General features: G+C 56.6%; 1 protein-coding gene and 1 long non-coding RNA gene across 2 annotated transcripts; one reads left to right on the top strand and one right to left on the bottom strand.

Moving 5' to 3' along the window:
• The first annotated feature begins 49 nt into the window (after positions 1-49).
• On the top strand, positions 50-20,204 carry CCNF (cyclin F). Its single transcript, XM_041750504.1, has 17 exons — positions 50-92; positions 721-875; positions 1,880-1,986; positions 2,913-2,980; positions 3,993-4,246; positions 4,581-4,634; positions 5,284-5,388; positions 5,707-5,784; positions 7,833-7,984; positions 10,958-11,122; positions 12,925-13,048; positions 13,907-14,087; positions 14,437-14,524; positions 16,227-16,326; positions 16,405-16,532; positions 17,238-17,407; positions 18,087-20,204. The coding sequence occupies exons 1-17, from the start codon at positions 77-79 to the stop codon at positions 18,554-18,556; spliced, it is 2,415 nt and encodes an 804-aa protein (XP_041606438.1). The 5' UTR covers positions 50-76; the 3' UTR covers positions 18,557-20,204.
• Positions 4,947-21,268, bottom strand: LOC121488172. Its single transcript, XR_005986990.1, has 3 exons — positions 21,158-21,268; positions 7,815-8,006; positions 4,947-6,483 (listed from the first exon to the last, which is right to left on the bottom strand). It is a non-coding gene; the product is annotated as an uncharacterized LOC121488172 (long non-coding RNA).
• Between the last annotated feature and the right edge of the window lie 58 nt (positions 21,269-21,326).

Genomic DNA, 21,326 nt, shown 5'->3' with positions numbered 1-21,326 from the left:
GCGGCGGGGCGGGTTTGCGCCTGCGCGGGGCGCGCCGGGCTGACGGCGGCCGGGGGCGCGGGCGGCGGCGGCGGCGATGGGGAGCGGTGGCGGTGAGCCCGGGGCGCGGGGCGCGGGGGGGGCGGGCGGGCGCCGAGCGGGGCGGCTCGGGCCCCTGGGCCTGGCGTGGGGGCGGCCCGGGGGCGCCCACCCGGCGCGCGGTTTAAATGCCCGGCGGCGCCGCGGGTATGGACGGGCTCGGGGGGCCGCCCGGCGCGGGGGACGAGGACAGCGCGGCGGGACCTCCAGGTGCCCCGCGCGGCCTGTTAATTGCCGTGGGCGACCCCGGGGCAGAGCCGGTCGGGGCAGGAAGGCCTGCGGGTCCCGCGGGCGGGCGGGAGCAGGGGGCGAGCGGGGCGAGGGGCTCCCTCGGGGCGGTCCCGGCGCCCCGACCAGCGCGGAGGCCCGGCCCGAGCGGAACCGCCGTCCCCAGTGGCCGGGCTCCCTGACTACTTGCTGCTCGCCCTAAGCCCTTGAGGAGTTTGAATGAACGACGGTGCCTGCCGAAATTGGCGAAGCCCTCCTCCTCTCTCTAACCTTTGTTCGGGCCTGGAAATGAACCCCAGCGGGTTCGTTGGGGGTGGGGTACGGGGACCGTTCGGGGGTCTTCAGAGACAACTTTGCACTTCAGCCTGGCTCCTTCCCAACACGCCCCTGGACCGCTCTGCTCTTCTTCCTCAGTGATCCACTGTCGGTGCGCCAAGTGCTTCTGTTACCCTACAAAGCGAAGAATAAGGAGGAGACCCCGGAACCTGACCATCCTGAGTCTCCCTGAAGATGTGCTCTTTCACATCCTGAAATGGCTTTCTGTTGGGGACATCCTCGCTGTCCGAGCTGTAAGTTGCGGGAGGAGGAAAATAGCGCCAGCCCTAGCTTGTTGACCTCACAGGTGGTTTACACCATCAGGGCTCAGGGCTCCGTGTTCTTAGATGTCAGAGCAAAATCTTGGCTACAGAAGAGGGCAGAGGCTATAAGGAGGAGGATGGTAATAGACATCTGAGGTTGTTGCAATCTGCAGGAAAATAGCGAAGCTGAAACAGTGCAATATGTTTTGAATCGCTTTGTTGCAATGTTTGTTCTCACAGAGAAAGTAGCCTACAGTGGCAGTGAAATGTTCACCTCTTAAGAAATAACATAGTATTAAGAAAGAGCAAAAACATATCCTGGAGGACAATCACCTGTGATGTTGAGCATTGAAAGGGACCCTAGGAGGTAGTTTGCAGAAACTCCCCTAGTGCTGACTTACTCAAGGGCATGCACAGCAAATCAGTGGAAAAACACCCAATGGGAACCTCCCAAACCTGCCTCCACCGTGGTCATAATATCCACGGATGCTGAGTTTTTAATGGCGATGGGAACTTCAGCACACGAAATGCTCACCTGTGCTCAGGGCTCCCAGCTGGGGCACTTCCTGCGTCTGCCCAATGTGGTGTTAATTTTTTTGGTCTTTTCCTGAATTCTCTGCTGTTCTCCAGGCTCCAGCTGTGTTCCCACTAGCAAGGCCCCAGGGAGAGGAGCACAAAACAAATTTCTGTTACACTTGCTCCTGTTAGATCCATTTCCCTGATCCTAGGAGGTATATGCCCTGACAAGTGTCACCACCCCTTTCTCTGCATAGATGCTCATTCTCCCTTCCAGGACCACTGGCCTTGCCTTGAGAGCCGCAGAGAAACTTGTTCCTTCCGTGTATTCAAAACAGCTATTACTTTGATACACGGGTTCTTTCCCACTGGGATGGGGAGTTGTCATCTGTCTGTCCCATGGTCAAGATCTCCAGGAGCGGGGCTTCTGGGGGGTCCCTTGATAATCCCTGCCCCACCCCACTTCCCTTGTTCCACAGGTACACTCTCACCTCAAGTATCTGGTGGACAACCACGCCAGCGTGTGGGCATGTGCCAGCTTCCAGGAACTGTGGCCTTCCCCAAGGAATCTGAAGCTCTTTGAAAGGTATCTGTGCACCTGAGGGCACACAGTTCCCCAGTGTGCCAGCCTGCGTCCCAGCACCTGACCTGGGAACACTTTTCCTCATCCCCCAGGGAGTGACTGAGGGCTGGCAGCGTCACCTGTGGAGTCACATGCAGCACAGTCACTGCCATGCATGCCACCAGCACAGCCTGACTCATTAGTCACTGTCATGCTTCTGAAGGGTCTCACTTGGGCTGGGACTAATCTGCGTGACTCAAATGCAAGTCACCTGCATGTGGAAATTTTACTCAGCCCTCCCTCTTTTTTTTGGTCAAAAGTATATGATTTAACTCCTCTTGCATTTTAGTCTGTGGCTGATCCCAATTCCTGCCGGGGTTGGGACCCAGGGGGAGGGATGGAGCAGGAGTGAGCCCCTCGGCCTGTGGGCCCCAGTGTGCCAGTGGTTCCAGACAGGCTGCCTGAGACATAAGCGACGTACTATATACCGTTCATCCTCTTAAAGTGTGCAACTCACTGGTTTTTCATAGATTCAGAGTTGTGCAACCATCACCACTAACTTTAGAACATCCTCACTACCCCACAGTGAAGCCAGAACTAGTAGAGGTCGACCTCGGTGTCCACTCCCTATTTTCCCTGCAATTTTCCCAGCCCCTGGCAACCCCTAACAGGAGCCCCTGCCCTCCTGTGTGTGGATTTGCAGGAGCCCCTGCCCTCCTGTGTGTGGATTTGCCTCTTGTGGACATTTCATGTAAGTGGAATCATACCACATGTGTGTGGCCTTTTGTGGCTGACTTCTTTGGCTTGGCACATCATTAAGGTTCAGGTGTCACGGTTGAGTGGTATATGACTGTGTTACATTTAAAAAATCCTCAGTTAAAAAACAAGTGTTTTAGCTTCAAGTGCCGTGTCAGACAACATCAGGTGACGCTGTGTTTTTAATGGTCTAGGGCTGCGGAAAAGGGAAATTTTGAAGCTGCCGTGAAGCTGGGCATAGCCTACCTCTACAATGAAGGCCGTAAGTCCTTGCGGGGCTGGGCTGGCCTTGCCCCGCTGGGTGCTGAGCACGTAGAATAGGCATGAGCCCTTCCCAATGGGAGCCATTCAGTCCTTATTCTTGCTTGTCCGGCCATATGCCTCTCCCCTTGTCCACTGGACCCCGCAGGTTGTGTGTAGGTGCTGGGCCCTCTCCTTCTTTGGCCGCAGTTCATCTGTGCTGACTGGGGTAGCAGTCAAAGGGTTCCTGATTCTACAGGGTATTAATGACGCAGTAGCCACGGGTCCAGGGAAAGGCAGGTCAGAGCCAGCCTGGTGCCTGAGCTTCTTCACCCCTAAGGACCAGGTGGTCCTTGAAAGAAGGTGCATGGCCTTCTCTCCCGGCACCGGCCTCTTTGCTTAGCACACAGAACCAGGCCGCGTGTGTCTAGTCCCAGCTCCCCAAAAGCACAAAGACTGGGGATGGCTGCTAGTTTTCTGTTTCTAAAAGATCTGGTGTCTTACTGAGAGAGCTCCTGCTCCTATCTGGTTGGCAGGATTGTGGGGACCGGTAGAGATGGTGAGCAGTCCTCCTGCAGGCTCCAGAGAGTGGGCTTCTCTGTCACACAGTGGTTCCCAGACAGAATTCACGAGCCCTGCGGCTCAGCGGTCCAGAGTGTACAGTCAGGCAGTTTTTAGTATGTTTAGAGCTGTGCAGTCATCACCCCCATTCACATCTGGAACATTGGCCCAGAAAGAAACACTGTACGCACTAGCAGGGGTTCAGGCTATAGCTCCCCGCAGGAGGGGGGCATGTGCCGCCTCCAGGGGGGCACCTTCCCAGACCTTCCCAGCTTAGGCTGCTGGGAGGACCTGGCAGGGACATGTGATTCACAAGGTAGGAAAGAAGGGGGAGGAGCCCTGTCTTGAAGGGCTCCGCTCTCATTAAACTCCAACAACTTCTCACTGTGTGAGGTTGTAGACTTTCATAAAAGCCTGTGGGGAATTTTGTGCACCTGTCCTTTGGACCCAACTCAGGCTTACGTTCTCCACAGTGTCTGTGTCTGATGAAGCCCGTGCGGAGGTGAATGGCCTGAAAGCCTCTCGCTTCTTCAGCCTAGCTGAACGACTCAATGTGGGCGCCACGCCCTTCATCTGGCTCTTCATCCGCCCTCCGTGGTCGGTGTCTGGAAGCTGCTGCAAGGCCGTGGTTCACGAGAGCCTCAGGGCAGAGTGTCAGCTACAGGGAGCAAGCCCTGGCGAGGGACACACGGGAGGCTGGCATGCTGGACGGTCCGAGCCCCATAGGGTGAGGAGACACTGGACCGTGTAAGGCCAGGTGCCTGAGGAACGTGGAGGTGCAGAAAGTCAAGAGTGTGGGTGTGGGGGCATCTGGAGATGAGTCAGCAGGGGGGGAAGGCTCAGAGCTGGGGCTCCCCAGGGAATAATAAGAGGGGCTGGGCTGAAAACCCGTGACAGCTGAGAACGCAGGACCCAGGCTCCTGGAAGCCTGGAATCAGGAAGCGCCTCTCGGTGTGGGGTTGGGGCCAGGTGGGGGCCTCAAGAACACATGGATGGGGGAGGGGGATGGGCTGGAAGCTTCCTTTCTGCTGATGATCACACTCCCCACCCTCCTTGTCCAGACTCACAGAGCATCTCTGCTACACTGCTTGGGGAGAGTGCTCAGTCTCTTCGAGGTGAGTCCACCACCCTGGGTCCAGTGGGCCTGCCACCATGTAGCACAGGACTCTGTTTCTGTGCTACCTACCTCTCTGGCCATTCCAGATACCATGGACCAGAGAGTAAGTGGGAAGCAGCAGTACCCCTCCTGTTGTGCGCGGTGTAAAGGCAGGCTCCACCTGTGAGGAAACCTCCACATCCCACCTGGGAGGGCCAGTGTGGAGGGCCCAGCCAGACACAAACCTCATGCGGGAGGAAAGGAGCCTGTAAGGGCAGAGCTCTTAAGCTCGCTGTCCCGGTGCTGGTCAAAGCACACATCTTAAGTCGTTTCCACTCTTGATTTATTTATCCCCTCCCCCCCAAAGATTTTATTTATTCATGAGAGACATAGGCAGAGACACAGGCAGAGGGATAAGCAGGCTCCATGCAGGGAACCCAATGTGCGACTCGATCCTGGGACTCCAGGATCACCCCCTGGGCCGAAAGCAGACGCTTAGCCGCTGAACCACCAAGGCATCCCTCCACTCCCGACTTAGTTAAATCTGTCAGGAGAAAAGCCCACGAATATGATTCCAAGAGGTCCGAGGAGAGACGGTAGTGGCCAGTAGAGTCTGGTGTTCTGCAGAAAGCGGGGTGAAAGAAGCCACTGTCTGGGGTCTGTTGTAGGATGAAGAGCGGAAGCAGCAGGCGCAGGACCTGTTTGAAGAGTCTGCTAATCAGGGATGTCTGGTCAGCTCATACCTCCTCTGGGAACGAGACAGGAGGACGGACGTGAGTGGGCCGGGGTCTAGGGAGGGGAGGATTTGTGTTGGCCAGAGGTGCCATCTCCAAATGGGCCCTTTGGCAAGGTTCCGTCCATATGGGAGACCCTTGTGCTGCTCCTGGAGCCCCAGGAGCCGCTGTGCAGGAGCCATTCCCAATGGCTGCCCCCGGCAACCTCCGTCATTTGGATGTAAGGGGCTGGGAAGAAGGCTGACCTGTGGACCCCCTGGGGGTGTTGGGAGGAACATTTAAGAATTGATGGGTTGGTTCTGAGTTTTTCCAGAGACACAACTATATAAAAGCATGGTGACTCTCTTGCACTGACAGATGTCAGATCCTGGGCGATGCCTCTACAGCTTCCGGAAACTCCGAGACTACGCTGCCAAAGGCTGCTGGGAAGCACAGGTAAGGCAGGAGCTGGCCTTTCTCCTTCTACCTCTTCCCGTGGGGACCATGGTGGCAAGATCCCACTCATAGGCAGTAGCAGTGGCTCAGGGCCGGCGCCAGAGCTTACAGGAGCGTAGCTGTGGGGTGCGCAGGGAGGGCGGCCTGGGGGGTGCTTCCTTCATCTCTGCCCTTTATCCTGGTGCCTCCAGGCCCCCTGCCCAAAGCCAGCCCGGCTGCCCGTGCACCACATTGCTGTTAGCCCTCCTGTTGCTCCCTGAGGGTGCCGGTAGCTGGGGCACCTGGGAGCACATGGGTGTGTGGAACGTTTCCTGGCTCTCGTCATTTGACCGGCTCAGCAGGTCACCCAGCGTTAGAACCAGGGCACGAGGGATTTGCTGGCGGTGGTCTCCGGACGCTGTCCCGTGGCAGCTATAAAGAATCATTAAGACAAAGGCAGCCCCTCTTTGCTAGGCAGGTGCAAACTCACTCTTGTCGCCCCATCAAGAGCGTGTTTGAGAGTTATCTGCCCTAAAAGTGAGGGAAGAAACCACAGAGCGGGAGGTGGCCCAGCCTGTCACAACACAGTAACGTTTATGTCCAGGGCAGTCAGTGAGCTTAGAGAGACAGAACTGCGAACAGTGCAGTTCCCTCAGAAGCTCCAAGGAGACATGAGAATAGTAACATTCCAGTAAGTGTCCCAGGGGTCTCCGTGTGCTCCTGGAAAAGAGGAAATAGAAACAACTGGTCAAAGCTCAGAGCAGCAGCTGTCCCGCCAGTTCCCAGGGGCCCATCTCTTAGCAAGTAACATGTACATTGTTTCTTTTTTCTCTGCGTGAGCCTGGATAGCTGTTAACTTCTGAAAATACGCATTCTTCACAAGGCAGTGTTTGCTGGGAGAGATGTGATAAAGCAGCATTCTCTTAGCTCGGATCAATATCCGCGGGTCTTGCAGAAGCCTTAGCAGGGCCGCCCCTGTGGCTTGACCACATGAGTACCGATGTGGCTGCACAGAGATGTTCCACAAAGGGATCAAACAAATCAAACTCTGGGAGGAAGAACAGGTGAAACATGCTACAGGTGTTTGTATCATAAGGAACCACGTTGTCTTGGGTGAGCAGGGAGAAAATAAAATGCATGTAGCCATGGTCAGGAATGCGTAGACACAGTTACAATGCATAGAAACATCTGGGAGGAAGTATCTAGAAATGGTTGCTAGTTACCATCAGAGGGCCCAGAGGTGCCGGGGGCCTGGACAAAGTGGCAGGCACAGCTCAGTAAACCGTTGCACCTAGCTACCTAGACAGATGTCGTTAAGCCCCTCACGAGAAGGGAAACTGAGGCACACAGTGGTTTGTTTGTTGTTTTTTTCTGCCCCCCCCCCAAGTTTGCCTGTGGTGTTCACACAGACTCAGGGTTTTTTTTTGTTTTTTTTTTTTTAATTTTTATTTATTTATGATAGAGGCAGAGACACAGGCAGAGGGAGAAGCAGGCTCCATGCACTGGGAGCCCGATGTGGGATTCGATCCCGGGTCTCCAAGATTGCACCCTGGGCCAAAGGCAGGCGCCAAACCACTGTGCCACCCAGGGATCCCCAGACTCAGGTTTTATTTATTTATTTTTTTATTTTTTTATTTTTTTTAAATTTTTTATTTATTTATGATAGTCACAGAGAGAGAGAGAGGCAGAGACACAGGCAGAGGGAGAAGCAGGCTCCATGCACCGGGAGCCTGATGTGGGATTCGATCCCGGGTCTCCAGGATCGCGCCCTGGGCCAAAGGCAGGCGCTAAACCGCTGCGCCACCCAGGGATCCCTAGACTCAGGTTTTAAAGGCAGGTCATCTGAACCTCCAACCAGTTTTGGACACTTGGCTACGCTGACTCCATTGTACATGTTTTGTCCCTTTTTAAAGTTCATTTCCACGTGATGTGTTTATTTCAAGATGAGTAGTTAAAACGTGAACCGTGCTGTTTCCACAAGGCTGAGAAGGTGTAAGCACCCCCTGTACCCACACGTGTTGCCCCCCCGCAGCCCGCGGCTTTGTGCTCACGTGCATGTCTGTCCGCAGCTGTCTTTGGCCAAAGCCTGTGCGCACGGAAGCCAGCTGGGCCTGGAAGCGAAGGCCTCCGATGCCGTGGTGCGTCAGCTCTTCCAGACGTCCCGTGCCGTTGGCAAGCAGCAGGTCTTCTCCGTGCAGAAGGGCCTCAGTGACACGATGAGGTGAGGTCCTTGGGGCGAGCATCTGCTCGGGAGGGTGGGAGGAGGCAGGGTGGCACCGGGCCCGGGGGGTAGGGTGCTCCCTGCCCTGTTTCCCTCTAAGCCGCCACCACTGGGTGCCCTGGGTTAGCAGCCATGCTGGGACCCCCGTACGTGTGCACATTTCCTAAAGCCAGTGATGTGATGGCCCTGCTATCACGGCTCTGAAGAGAAAATGTCCCCATGAGCATCTGTGCTCCAGTTTTCCTCTTTAACCCTTGGAACGTGTCCAGCCATTTTAAGGATCTTTCTAAGATGATGGGATTCGTACTGCCAGTTTCAGAAGCCAGAACCCCACCTCCTCGTTACGCCTCCTCGTATGAGCACCGATGTGCTGCACCAGGGTCCAAGGCCACCAAATGCACCCGCAGTGGGGAGCTGTGCCCTTGGCATGGCCTCCCGCCCTGTGTGCCCTGCCCCTTTCTGCATCCCACTCCGTCACCGGATACACTAGAAATAGAAAGTAAAGTGGAAAATGTAAATGATTTTATAAGCTTCCACAAGATTTCAAATAAGCTTTGGAGGGGCACCAGGGTGGCTCAGTCGGTTGAGCGTCTAACTCCTGATTTTGGTTCAGGTCATGAGCCTGAGCCCCATGTCAGGCTCTGTGCTGACCATAGAGGTTAAGATTCTCTCTCTCCCTCTCCCTCTGCCCCTCCCCTCTACTCTCTAAAAAAAATTAATTAATTTAAGATGTGCTTTATATTTGTAAGGGGCAGGCTCTGGCTGTACTCCAGCACTCATGGCAAAGCCTCTGTAGACGTTTGTGTTTAAAAAGATCATGCCGGGGCTCCTGGGTAGCTCAGTGGTTGAGCCTCTGCTTTCTGCTGAGGCTGTGATCCCAGGGTCCTGGGATCGAGTCCCACGTTGTGTTCCCCAGAGGGAGCCTGCTTCTCCCTCTGCCTGTGTCTCTGCCTCTGTGTGTGTCTCATGAATAAATAAAAACCTTTAAAAAAACAAAAAAGAGGATCATGCTTTCCCCGGAGAGGCTTGATCTCACACACACAGTGCAGGGAAGCATCATCCTTTATTCCCACATCAAACAGCATCAGGCCATTGTCCGTTTGAACCCTGGGCTGGTGCCCGTGGCTGTAGCCCCCTCTCTCCCACTTATCCCCTTCCTGTGAGAAGGTGGATCCTGAGAACACCTTGCCCCTCTCACTCCACCCTTTTTTGGGACCGTTGTTCTGTTTTGGGCTGTTTTCTGCTTTTCAAGAAGTAATAGGATTTTATTGAAATATTAACATCACTTCAGTCTTTGAGTTGAACCTCTTTCCGTTTTTCTCTATATCAGGTAACAGCCACATTTTATTTCTTAAACTGAGTTATGTTTGCCGTGTGACGGTTATGTATGTTGATTATGATTTAGTCATTTTGAAGGGTTGGGCTTTTTTTTAAATATTTTTTTCTTTTATTTATTTATGATAGTCACATAGAGAGAGAGGCAGAGACACAGGCAGAGGGAGAAGCAGGCTCCATGCACCGGGAGCCCGACGTGGGATTCGATCCTGGATCTCCAGGATCGTGCCCTGGGCCAAAGGCAGGCGACAAACCGCTGCGCCACCCAGGGATCCCGGTTGGGCTTTTTTTTAAAGATTCTGTTTATTCTAGAGAAAGAACAGGAACGGAAGGAGGGCCAGAGGGGGCCAAGGGAGAAGCAGGACCCCATTCCCCACACCACCCCCACCACTGAGTAGGAAGCCTGACACGGGATTCTGATCCCAGGATCCCAGGATCATGATCTGAGCTAAAGGCAGACTTTTTTTTTTTTTTTTAAAGATTTTATTTATTTATTCGTGAGAGACAGAGAGACAGAGACACAGGCAGAGGGAGAAGCAGGCTCCATGATGGGAGCCTGATGTGAAACTCGATCCCGAGACCCCAGGATCGGTCCCTGGGCCAAAGGCAGGTGCTAAACCACTGAGCCACCCAGGGATTCCCCTGAAGGCAGATTCTTAACCGAATGGAGGAGACCACCCCCTCTGGAGACAACTGCCCTGGTTGGTTGGTTGGTTTTTACAAGTCAACCATTAAGATCGCTAGACCTGGTTGGGGGAGCTTCCTCTTCTGTTCCCAGTATTGGCTGGTTTTACCTCAGACACCTGACGCTCGCACATCTTCCTGCTCCTGGGTGGAAACACAGGCTTTGTCTTCCTCCCGTTCTGTCCCCCCACCCCCAGCCCCATTCCTGCCCCCGCAAGCTCCACCACCCTGGCCCGCCTTTCCCTCCTTCCCTCTGCCTTTGACAGATGCTTCCACCTGGCACCTGGAACATTTGCCCAGAACCCGGCAGCATTATGTTTCCTCTCTCCCTTGCTTCTGGTCTCTCATCTGTCCTCTGCTTGAAGACAGGGGTCTCCTCTCCTTTGTTCAGAGAGGTGTCTACCAAACTTGGGCATCCTTGCTGTGGCACCTGGCACTGCAGTGTGATGTCTGTGGCCCCAGTCCCGGGTTTAGCCCTGTTGAGCAGGGACCCATGTCATCTGCTCCATCGGGACAGTGCCCCGCTTGATGCGTCCTCTGTTAGCTCAGTTCTGACTCTGCTCTGCCGCCAAGGGTCGAGATAAATGACCCCTGTAGATGAGCTGCTTCTCTGGGAGGATGCAGGTTTGCAACAGGGCCAAAGGTCTTGCCACCTTCGAGTGGCTGTTCTCCAGTCCTGGGCCCTACAGGGTGGCCCCACCTTGCCCTTCCTGTGTCTGGACTCATCCTGTACCTGACAGCCCATATGGGAGAAGGTAGGGTCCACAGACATGTGAGCCCAGCCTCCTCCCAGGGCAAGGTCGGCCACTCCGCTGGGCCCGTCACCTCTGGCAGAGACCAGTTCCTGGGTAAATCAGCCATGCTGCGGATGACCCACTCCCTCCCTCAGGACAGATGGGCCGGGCAGGAGTGGGACGGTCACCCTCGTTTCTAGGCGTGACGCTCTTCCTGCAGGTACATCCTCATTGACTGGCTGGTAGAAGTTGCCACCATGAAGGACTTCACGAGCCTGTGCCTTCACCTGACCGTGGAGTGCGTGGACCGGTACCTGCGGAGGAGGCTAGTGCCCCGGTACAGGCTCCAGCTGCTGGGCATCGCCTGCATGGTCATTTGCACCCGGTAAGGGGTCCCTGGGCAGCAGGGTCTGCGAGGTGACCCGCGGCAGCTGGTCCTGCCCAAGCTCACAGGCTGGCTTGTTGGTAAACAGCCTCCGGTGTCCCCCCTCATCAGATCAGATGGGGGTCTGAATGTGTGCAAGCGGGGTAGCTCTCCCCATGTGAGGACGGCAGAACGGACCCTTGGCGAGTGGGCAGCCGCTCATCCCGGCATTTGGGGAACCCAGAACATGGCCTTGCTCGGTCAGGCTCAGGCTGGGTCCCTCCACCCCAACTTCTGAGGGTGACGTATCTGGGAGGGGCCCAGTGAGCTGCCCTCCGGGGTCCTCCTGAGATCTTGGAAAGACCACTTCTCAGCAGTTGACTTGCTGAGCCTATATCATCAGAGACCCGCAGTTAGTGGGTCTCATGCCCCAGCCAGCTCCCAAAAGACCCCACTCCAACCGCAAAGACAGGGCACTTCCTTCCCACACAGCTGCCGGCACCCCGGGCATCTCTGACTTTTCACGTGGAACCATCTTATGTTTTACCTAAATCTGCTCTCTCTTAACCAGTACCTGTCTGCCTCAGTTTTGCCTTTGGAAGCATCTTGTGTGTCCTTGTTTTCCCAAGCCGGACATCCCCGCGTGGCCTGCCACTCCCCCCGGGCAGTGTTCACAGACCGGCCTTGAGGGTGAGGGACAGGCTTGCCACACCCAGTGCTGTGAACCCAGACACATTGATCCTCTGCTTGTAGCCCAGAGGTGGGGGGCCAGGCTTATGTTGTTGGGGTGGTTTTTCTATGTCATGAGGTCATGGAAAGCCCTACCCCGGTGACCCCTGAGGCCACCATATCCACCTTTGCAGCCAGCTCAGCCACATGACCGTGATGGGAACTGGGAAGTATGGTCTGTGGGAGACCAGTGTGGTCTTGGGGCTGCAGGCAGGCTGCCACGTGCCGACTTCAGGTGTGCTCAGGGGACCCTGCATCCACTAGAGGTGGTGGAACAGGCCTCTCCTCCTCCCCTCTGAGGAGCATAGTTAACGTCCTCACAGTCAGAAACCGAGCTACCGGACTGCCAGCTGGCTAGCACTGAGATGCCTTCTAAAGATCCTAGAGGCAGAGATGCCCCACCTCCCCTCGGAGCAGCACCTGTCACAACCCTCTGCCTGAGAGCTCCAACACCCAGCCCCATTGGGCCCACTCCTGCCTCATGCTTCGCAGCCCCCCCCCCCCGCCATCTCCCATCTTCTCTCTGTCAAGTGGACAGCAGATGCGGCAGCACGAGCGTCCCCAGGACAGAGCCGCCACAGCCTTGGCCCTGCTCGCTTGCCCTCAGGCCACTGGGCCAGCGTGTTCCCTGCTAGTCGGGTCTGCTGGGTTGCAGAGAACAGGGTGGCTGTCTGCCTAAGGGACGGTCAGGATTCCTGTGGCCATACCCTGTGCTGAACACAGACCTTCAGGCAACCTCCAGCTCTGCTGGCTCTCTTGCCTCCCGGGTTTAAGCTCTTGTTCATGTGTGCTCCATAGAAGCTGGTAGGATGCTCAGCCCCCTAAGAGGATTGACCAGTCATGTTTTTTGTGGGTGCCTTTTGCAGAAACCTCCTTATGCCTGGAGCCTGGTCACTCCCACTGCTGGCACCAGTCCCACTTCCTTTGCAGACCCTTGGGACAGGGTCACATAAGCTCTTCAGTTCCTCTCAGGGGCTGCAGGCAGCCCCATACACTCTTTGCCCCTCTGCCAATGCCTCCCATTACTGGGGCCTAAAATGATCGCTATCTCCAGGGAAAGCTGACTCCATGCTCAGACTCCAGTAATGTTCTAGGTTCATCAGCAAAGAGATCCTGACGATCCGAGAAGCTGTTTGGCTCACAGACAACACGTACAAGTATGAGGACCTGGTGAGGATGATGGGAGAGATCATCTCGGCCCTGGAAGGGAAGATTCGAGTAAGTGGCCATTTGCTTTTTCCTTCTAAGTCAGTCGAGGGGCACCTGGGTGGCTCAGTGGTTGAGCGCCTGCCTTTGGCTCAGGTTGTGATTCTGGGTCCTGGGATCAAGTCCTGCATTGGGGTCCCTTCAGGGAGCCTGCTTCTCTCTCTGCCTATGTCTCTGCTTCTGTTTGTCTCCTATGAATAACTAAAAATTTGTTTAAAAACCTTAGCAAATAGGGAGACGCCCGGGTGGCTCAGCAGTTGAGCATCTGCCTTGGGCCCAGGATGTGATCCTGGAGACCCGGGATCGAGCCCCACATCGGGCTTCCTGCATGGAGCCTGCTTCTCCCTCTGCTTGTGTCTCTGCCTCTCTATCTCTGTGTCTTTCATGAATAAATAAAATATTTTTTTAAAAAATCTTAATAAATAAATCAGAGTTGAGGGATCCCTGGGTGGCGCAGCGGTTTGGCGCCTGCCTTTGGCCCGGGGCGCGATCCTGGAGACCCGGGATCGAATCCCATGTCGGGCTCCCGGTGCATGGAGCCTGCTTCTCCCTCTGCCTATGTCTCTGCTTCTCTCTCTCTCACTGTGTGCCTATCATAAATAAATAAAATTTAAAAAAAAAAAAAAAAATCAGAGTTGAAATCATGGGAGAGGACAGCAGGAATGTTGAGCTTTCCTGTTCTGGAAAGTCCTCCTGGACCCAGAGAGCCTGAGACCAAGGCTGCATCTGGTCACTGCAAAACCTGGTGCCGGTGTGAACATTGTCTGGACCAGACACTGTGCCTGCTGGCCAAGGACCAGCCTCCCCGTTGAGCGGGCAGGTGAACCTCTACATGCCAAGACCTCATGTCCACCTCCCCATCCCGTCCAGGTCCCCACTGTGGTCGACTACAAGGACGTCCTGCTGACGCTGGTCCCTGTGGCACCGAGAACCCAGCACCTCTGCAGCTTCCTGTGCGAGCTGTCCCTGCTGCACACCAGCCTGGCTGTCTATGCTCCAGCCCGTCTGGCCGCTGCCGCCCTGCTGCTTGCAAGGCTGACACATGGGCAGAGTAAGGAGCTTGCGCTCCCGCCAGCCTCTCCACAGGGGCTTAGCCAGGGACTGGGGATTCCCGAAGTCAGGAGATGGGAAGTGATTCTCACATGCAAGGGGCAGGGAGAGAGAGAAGCATGCCCAGCTCCTGGATGAGGAGAAACCAGAATGAACTAAAAGCCCTTCTGTAGGGATGAGGTTAAAGGATGGTTCTAGTGATTTCCTACACTGTTGACTGTGAGCATGCAGGCTTCCTAGATGGGGTGTGTTTAACTCTGAGCTCCAGGAAACTCTGCAGCAGATCCGTGGGGGCCATGGGGTGCGAAGGGGCATCAGAACGGCCCCGACACCCCTGCTTTCCTCCCCAGCACAGCCCTGGACCACAAGGTTGTGGGACCTGACTGGGTTCTCCTCTGAAGACCTCATACCCTGTGTCCTGAGCCTTCATCAAAAGTGGTGAGTCCGTCCAAAGAAGTAAGTTCCCCCCAGCTGCCGTGGGGGCTCCATCCCACGTCCCTCGGGGGAGCTCACATGCACGTCAGGCCTATCAGCCACATGCAGGCCTCCCAGCAGTGTGCTTTGTGTCTCACCGTCGACATTTAGAAACGCCAGGCCACGTTGCACCTTGCACACATTTTTGACATTCGATGCGCGTGTGGCAGCTGCTCCCCACCCAAAGCTCATTCCACAGGCAGCAAATGGTAATAGAAACGTGGAAGCTGGCTGCCTGGGTGGCGGTAGTTGTACTGTGGGGCCAGTTGTCCCCTTGCCCAGCAGCTGCGATGCTTCATGCCGCGGCCCCGCTCCTCGTCCATTTGCTCTGGTGCCTGCTCCTGACGCGTGCCTGCCCATGGGGCGTCTGCCAGGCCATGCTCTCTGTCCTCTGCCCCCGCGTGAAGGTCAGGGAACTCCTTGGCCCGTCTGCCGACGCTGGCAGGATTGCCAAGGCATCCGACTTGAGCCCCAGGACCCCCAGCCCCCCGCGGCTTGTCCAGGCTGGACCCTCTTCTCTGGGCCATTCCTCCTCCTCATAGATGCCATTTGCTGCCTGGTGGATGTCCCTCAGCCCCGGGGCCAGCCGTTTCCACTGTTCCTCCCCACGTCCCACCGACTCTGGAGGCCTGTCCTCCCCTCGAGTGCTCATTCCCCCAGCGGCTCCCCAGATTACTGCATCTGAGGAGTCTCTTCTTTGTACCACCTTCCAGGAAGAGATCAGAACTCCCCTGCGGGGCCCAGACCCCTGGGAGCAGCCCCTTCTCGGGCCCCTGCGCTGCTGCTGGCCGCGCCCTGTCCTGCTCCAGCCGTAGCGAGCCTGGCAGCGCATCCTGGAGCTGGCTGGCGTGTGCTATGGCCAACTCTGTTTGCTCTTGTGTCTACTCGCAGCAGACAGGGAGCTCGGGCAAAGGCCGATGGGTCAGCGTGTGTGTGGCTGACCACTCACTCAAAGGGTGCAAGCAGCCTTCCTGGTACTGGCTACCAAAAGTTGTCATAGGCTGTTCCCCTGCCCCTGCCCCCAGAGTTGCTTTTTATTTTTAGTCAGATAACTAGAAACATTTGTTTACCAGCTAAACTTTTTTAGGCATACAATTCACACTCAGAGCTATGCAGCCATTGCTACGGTCAGTTTTAGAATCTTGCACCACCCTCAGAAGAAACCCTGTACTCGTGGTCACCCATGCTCCCGTCCCTCTAGCCCCTGGCTGCCACTCCCCTGCTTTCCATCTCTGCAGATTTGCCTGTTCAGGACACTTCATAGAGGTGGAGTCCTGCATCAGGTGGCCTTTTGTGACCAGCCTGTCACCCACATAGTGATTCCACCAGAATCCCACTTCACTGCATGGGTAGGCCGCATTGTGCTTGCTCACGTGCACATTGTGGACAGCAGGGCTCTTGCTACCTTTTGGCTGTTGTGAACATCCGTGCACAAGTTTCTGGGTGGCCATGTGTTCACATTCCTCTTGGGGATACGCCTGGGAGTGGAGCCGCAGGGCGCCCCACCTGACCTCCCATCGCTAGGCTGTTTTTGAAGACATAGCGTCCCCTCTTGCTTCACTGAGTGGAGGCTAAAGTGGAGTGTCTTGGGCTGAGGGTGCCGATGCCTCCTGCTTGGAGCCCTGCACGTGCCCCCGCCATCCCTCACGTGTCCCTCTGTTTGCAGCTTCCATGATGATGCCCCCAAGGACTACAGGCAAGTGTCTCTGACTGCCGTGAAGCAGCGATTTGAGGACAAGCGGTACGAGGAGATCAGCCAGGAAGAGGTGCCCACGCCCCTGCCCGCTCCCAGAGGCTCGCCCCTCCAGGCCCCGTCCCTCCCGCTAACCCTGGTCTCCTTCCAGGTGCTGAGCTATGGCCAGCTGTGCGCAGCTCTGGGGGTGAAGCAGGGCAGCCCAGAGCCCGCGTCTTTCCTCAACACGGGGGACATTCATGCCTTCCTCAGCTCTCCGTCGGGAAGGAGAACCAAGCGGTGAGTGAGCCCTGTGTCCCTGTGTCTGTTGACCCCTGCGTGCTGGGCCTGGGTTCCCTGGTGACCCCTGCAGCTGTCTGAGGGGTTCCTAAGACATAGTAGGGAGAAGCAGCCGGTCCCACAAAAAATGAAGTGGGATCGAATCCAGACCTTGGTTCCAGGGCCCGATCTCCACTGTCAACTGCCCTGTCCTCCCCAGCGCAGCTGTCTGTCTCACTTTAACCTATGCCCGGTGAGGGAGGGTGGCCTTGAGCACAGACTGAGCCCAGCGCAGGCTCTGGTCCTGTGGCACCTCGGTCACTTGCTTGCCACACTCCACAGTGTCAGTCACTCCCAGCCATGCCCCTGCTGCCTGATTCTTGCTCTCCATGCTTCCCTGGCTGCCCTCGTCTCCTCTCTCGTCTGCTGAGCATATCCCACACCTGCCCCCCCTCTCAGCACCCTGGCTTTACCACCTAGAGTAACTTGCCCTTCCCACCTTACCCACCCGAGGAACTCTCGCTGCCCTTGCCAAGTCCAGGTGGGCAGCCTCTCCCGTGCTACTCCCCGTCCAGGACCCGTGCCAGGAGCTTCCTAAGGGCAGGTCACTGGGCAGCTGGGTCGGCCCTGCACACAGCACACCCGGCAGGCCGGGCAGGTGCAGAGGAAGGCTGGGCCTCCCACCCCGCTGCCCATGACCAGACTCCTGGCTCTCCCACCTCGCAGGAAGCGGGAGAACAGCCTCCAGGAGGACAGGGGCAGCTTTGTCACCACGCCCACCGCCGAGCTGTCCAGCCAGGAGGAGATGCTATTGGGCAGCTTTCTGGACTGGAGCTTGGACTACTGCTCTGGCTACGAGGGCGACCAGGAAAGCGAGGGCGAGAAGGATGGTGATGGTGAGTACCACGGCCTGGAGGCCGTCCACATGCCGCCTTGGAGGGTCAGGGGCCCCACACATAAGCACGCGTGAGAAGACCAGAGTCCCTAGAACACCAGAGTGGGGACGGGGGCCAGGGTGGGAGTGCCCTCAGCCCACAGGGGCGGGACAGATAAGACCCATGTCCAGCCCCAGCCAGGCCTATGGAAGGGCCTTACCAGGGCAGGGAAGTGGAAGAGGCCTGGTCTGGAATGCACAAGAACTTTCTAGAACATTCTGTGAGATGTGCCACTCACTGCCCTTTTGGGCTGTGTGCCTCATGCACCCCCTCCCCCCAGGGCTGCCCATGGGAGGCTCTGTCCCTGTGTTCTTGGGCGGCTAACCACACAGGAGGCCCAGTTCAAGCAGTTTCTGTCAACCTTGCGATTGCTTGCTTCTGTGCCTACCTGGGGAGTAAGTAGATTATAGATGACTAGGTTGTCTTTCTGTGCTCCAAGTCACGTTCAGTGCCACTCTCTTATTTCTTACCCAAAGGAGAGCAGTACAGGGGACTGTCCAGTGAGGTCCAGGACATGTGGCCAAGAGCCACGCCTGTCCTGGCCAAGAGCTGGACCCTGGGCCACTGGGGGCCCTGACTGGGCAGGGGGGGCATCCCAGTGCTCACAGTGGCTGGATCCCTCACCCAATGTCTCCCACAGTTACAGCCCCCAGCGGCATCCTTGATGTCACCGTGGTCTATCTGAGCCCAGAACAGCACTGCTGCCAGGAATCAAGTGACGAGGAGGCCTGCCCAGAGGACAGGGGACACCAGGACCCACGCACCTGGGTACCAGGCCCCCAGATGCCTCCCACCCCAGAGCCCGAGCCTCAGCTCTGCGGCACGAGGGAGCCAGGCAGGGACAGCATGACCTCAGGGTACTCCTCCATCAGCAGCGCGAGTCCCACAAACTCAGTGGACGGCGTCTCGGGGGGCCCTCCCCAATCTACCTCAGTGCCGTCCCCAGGAAGCGACTTGAGCACACAGCTTTGCCACCATCATGCCAAGAAGTCATGTTTACAGTGTCGCTCTCCAGGCCCTCCGGAGAGCAGCGTTCCCCAAGTGAAGAGGAAAAGCCTCTGCACCCACAGCGAGGAAGAGGAAGAGGGGGACGTGAGCCAGGCTTGCTGAGGCCGAGTGTGCCCACACTCGCCGTGGGATCGCCTACGGAGGGAGGCTGCCACTGCACTAGTGAGCCGTGGGGGCGCTGGGGATGGACGCCACCTGCACCCCCAGTGGCTCTCACACAGGGAGCGCACAGAACACAGGACGCTAAGTTTCTTTCTCCAGGGTAGTCCCGTGTGAGCCGTCAGAATGTCTAAATCAGAACAAAAACTCAGATTCTTCCCTTTGGAAAACAGCCTCAAAGCAATCATGCCACACCCTGTGAAGCCCATCTCGGTGTCCTGCTCTCTCTGGGGAGCTTGAGCCCACGTCCTGATCTCCCAGTCCCAGGGAACCCTGTCCCAGGAGCCAACGGCTTCCTCAGTGGGGCACACATGTGACCAGGTGGCCTGGCACAGCTCCCCTCCCAGCATCTATCTGGTCTAGGTTCTGGGGGGTGCTGACACCTCTGAGCACAGCAGACCACCTCGGCTCCCTTCCTGAGGGAGCCCGGCCCCTGAACCCTGTTGTGGATGACATGAGACCCCCAGTGGGGGGGGGGGGGCTGACATCTTGGCCCTGAACTCCCTGCCCACCACACTCAGCTCCTTCTAGAAATTTGCCCCCTCCTCCAGAGCCCATTCTCTGCCCCCAGCGGGTGGTGTCTGTATGAACACCTCTCTTTGCACTGAATTTCTAGGCCATTTCTTTTCCTGTGTTTATTTCCATCCTTCATTCTTCTGAGATGGAAACAAAAGAAAAATTAAAGATAGAAGGCATTAAATTTTTAAATAGTGACTCAACTTTATTTAGGCTCAACTTAAAAGAATGTGTGATTCAGACCCCTCCGTGCTATCCTGACGCTTCCCAGAGAGGCCCCATAGGAGAAAATTAAATGTCCTCAGTAACAGCTTAGGTGACCACAGTGCAGAAGAGGGAGATTCAAAGGGCCTGTCCCCACCTGTTGGGGGAGGTGGACCTACTATAGGTTCCTGAAGCTCCCCCACGCCTCCCACCTCCTGGGTGCGGCAGCCAAAACAGTGGAGGGATCTGCTCAAGACGAACCCTAACCACTGAGACGTGTGCCTGGCAGCGATAGCTTGTGTTTCTTCTCAACACATCAGGAACAACCACTGCACCAGGCCAGGAATGGACCAAAAGGATACTGACTCAGTGACGGCTCTTCTGTGTGCTTGTGCGTACACGTGCGTGGGTGCTCTGCGGGAACTGTCCTGCTATTGTAAGAGCATTCTGACCCCTTCTGCTTGGGGCATGGTTGGGACAAACCTTTCCTGTCCCTGTGGGCCCCTGGGCATGTGTGAGCCTCACTAGCCTCACCTATAAACTGGGGCCATAGTACCTACCTCACAGGGGTGTTGTGGGGATTAAATGTGATGAGGGCAGTGGCAGCTGCGTAACGTGCATGTCTGAACTGCCCGCCTCCTTGTCTGTGGCCCCTGGTCAAAAGCCCAACTCCGGATGGAGTTTAAACCACCCTCTCCCGGCCAGCACCCAAGACTACTCCAGTGGGGACCTAATGCCACCTACCTGTGCTGTCAACGCCTCTTTCTGTCCCCTCCTCCCTCCAGAGAATCTAGTTTTAGACAGGAATGCTGTCAGCCTACCCTGACAGGGCACGGGCAGGAGCCTAAGCCCCAGGCCCCCACCCTGGACAGTCCCAGGCAGCTTGGGCCCCCAGCTCCCCTTCTGCTATGAAACGGACACCTCTCCATCTTTATTATTTTTTGGATTTTATTTATTTATTCATGAGACAGGCAGGCTCGTTCCCTGCAGGAAGCCTGATGCAGGACTCAATCCCAAGACCCAGGGATCACACCCTGAGTCAAAGGCAGACGCTCAACCACTGAGCCACCCAGGTGTCCCAACACCTTGCTGTCTTTAAACCACCTCCCCCATTCCCAGCGTGTCACCCCTGCGGCTCCCCCTGAGACTTCTCAGCCCCTGCAGGGTTTATGGTCCTACTTATTAACGGCAGTTAAGTGAGGCCCTGCTGCCTTCATCACTCCTCCCCACCCCGCCCTGCCCCAGCATCTGTCCCCACACCACCCCCACCGCCAGCTGTCCAAGTACCGCTCCCATCCCCATCTTGTGACCTTCTTGGGACAGCATCCCATTGCTGCTATGACACCTGGCTCTGTGATCCCTCCACCTCCCTGGGATCCAGCTCCCCTTCGGACACCCGTCCAGTCCCTGTCTATACACACCTGCCCCAGCTTGGACCATCTTGCCTGACCCATTGTTCTCAAGTCACAGTCCCCGGTCTCCAGATTCTGGGACTTTCACGTGCCTCTGCTCAGGTGCCTACCTGATGCCACCCCTGAATACCATCACCTTGCCAGTATGTGCAAAAACGAACACGAACACGCCGGGCAGCCTGGGTGGCTCCGGGTGTAGCGCCGCCTTCAGCCCGGGGCGTGATCCTGGGAACCCAGGATCGAGTCCCACGTCGGGCTCCCTGCGTGGAGCCTGCTTCTCCCTCTGCCTGTGTCTCTGTCGCTCTCTGTGTCTCTCATGAATAAATAAAATCTTTACATAAAAAAAAAAAAAAAACAAAAACGAGCACGTCCTCCTTCCTTGCTCTGCCCCCAGCACGCACATCATCCTCACCTCTAGCGACCGTGACTTCGGAGGTACCTTGCCCGGTGGTAGGCCGGCGGTCCGCAGGGCAGCTCGGCCCGCTTCAGGGCGCCTTCAAGGACAAGGTCAGCCGCAAGCCATCCCAGGTGCCACCATCCTCCCAGGCTTCCAAACCAGAAGCCCGTGCACCACCGCAGGA

This window comes from Vulpes lagopus, chromosome 3 (genome assembly GCF_018345385.1).
Source record: "Vulpes lagopus strain Blue_001 chromosome 3, ASM1834538v1, whole genome shotgun sequence".
Classification (NCBI taxonomy): Eukaryota; Metazoa; Chordata; class Mammalia; order Carnivora; family Canidae; genus Vulpes; species Vulpes lagopus.
The sequence above is the reverse complement of the archived record's forward strand: the minus strand, read 5'-3'. Positions and strand labels throughout refer to the sequence as shown.

Coding starts and splice junctions, on each gene's coding strand:
- CCNF (XM_041750504.1), top strand. Junction 4,635..5,283: donor GAGTGCTCAGTCTCTTCGAG/GTGAGTCCACCA, acceptor GGTCTGTTGTAG/GATGAAGAGCGGAAGCAGCA. Junction 14,525..16,226: donor CTGAGCCTTCATCAAAAGTG/GTGAGTCCGTCC, acceptor CTCTGTTTGCAG/CTTCCATGATGATGCCCCCA.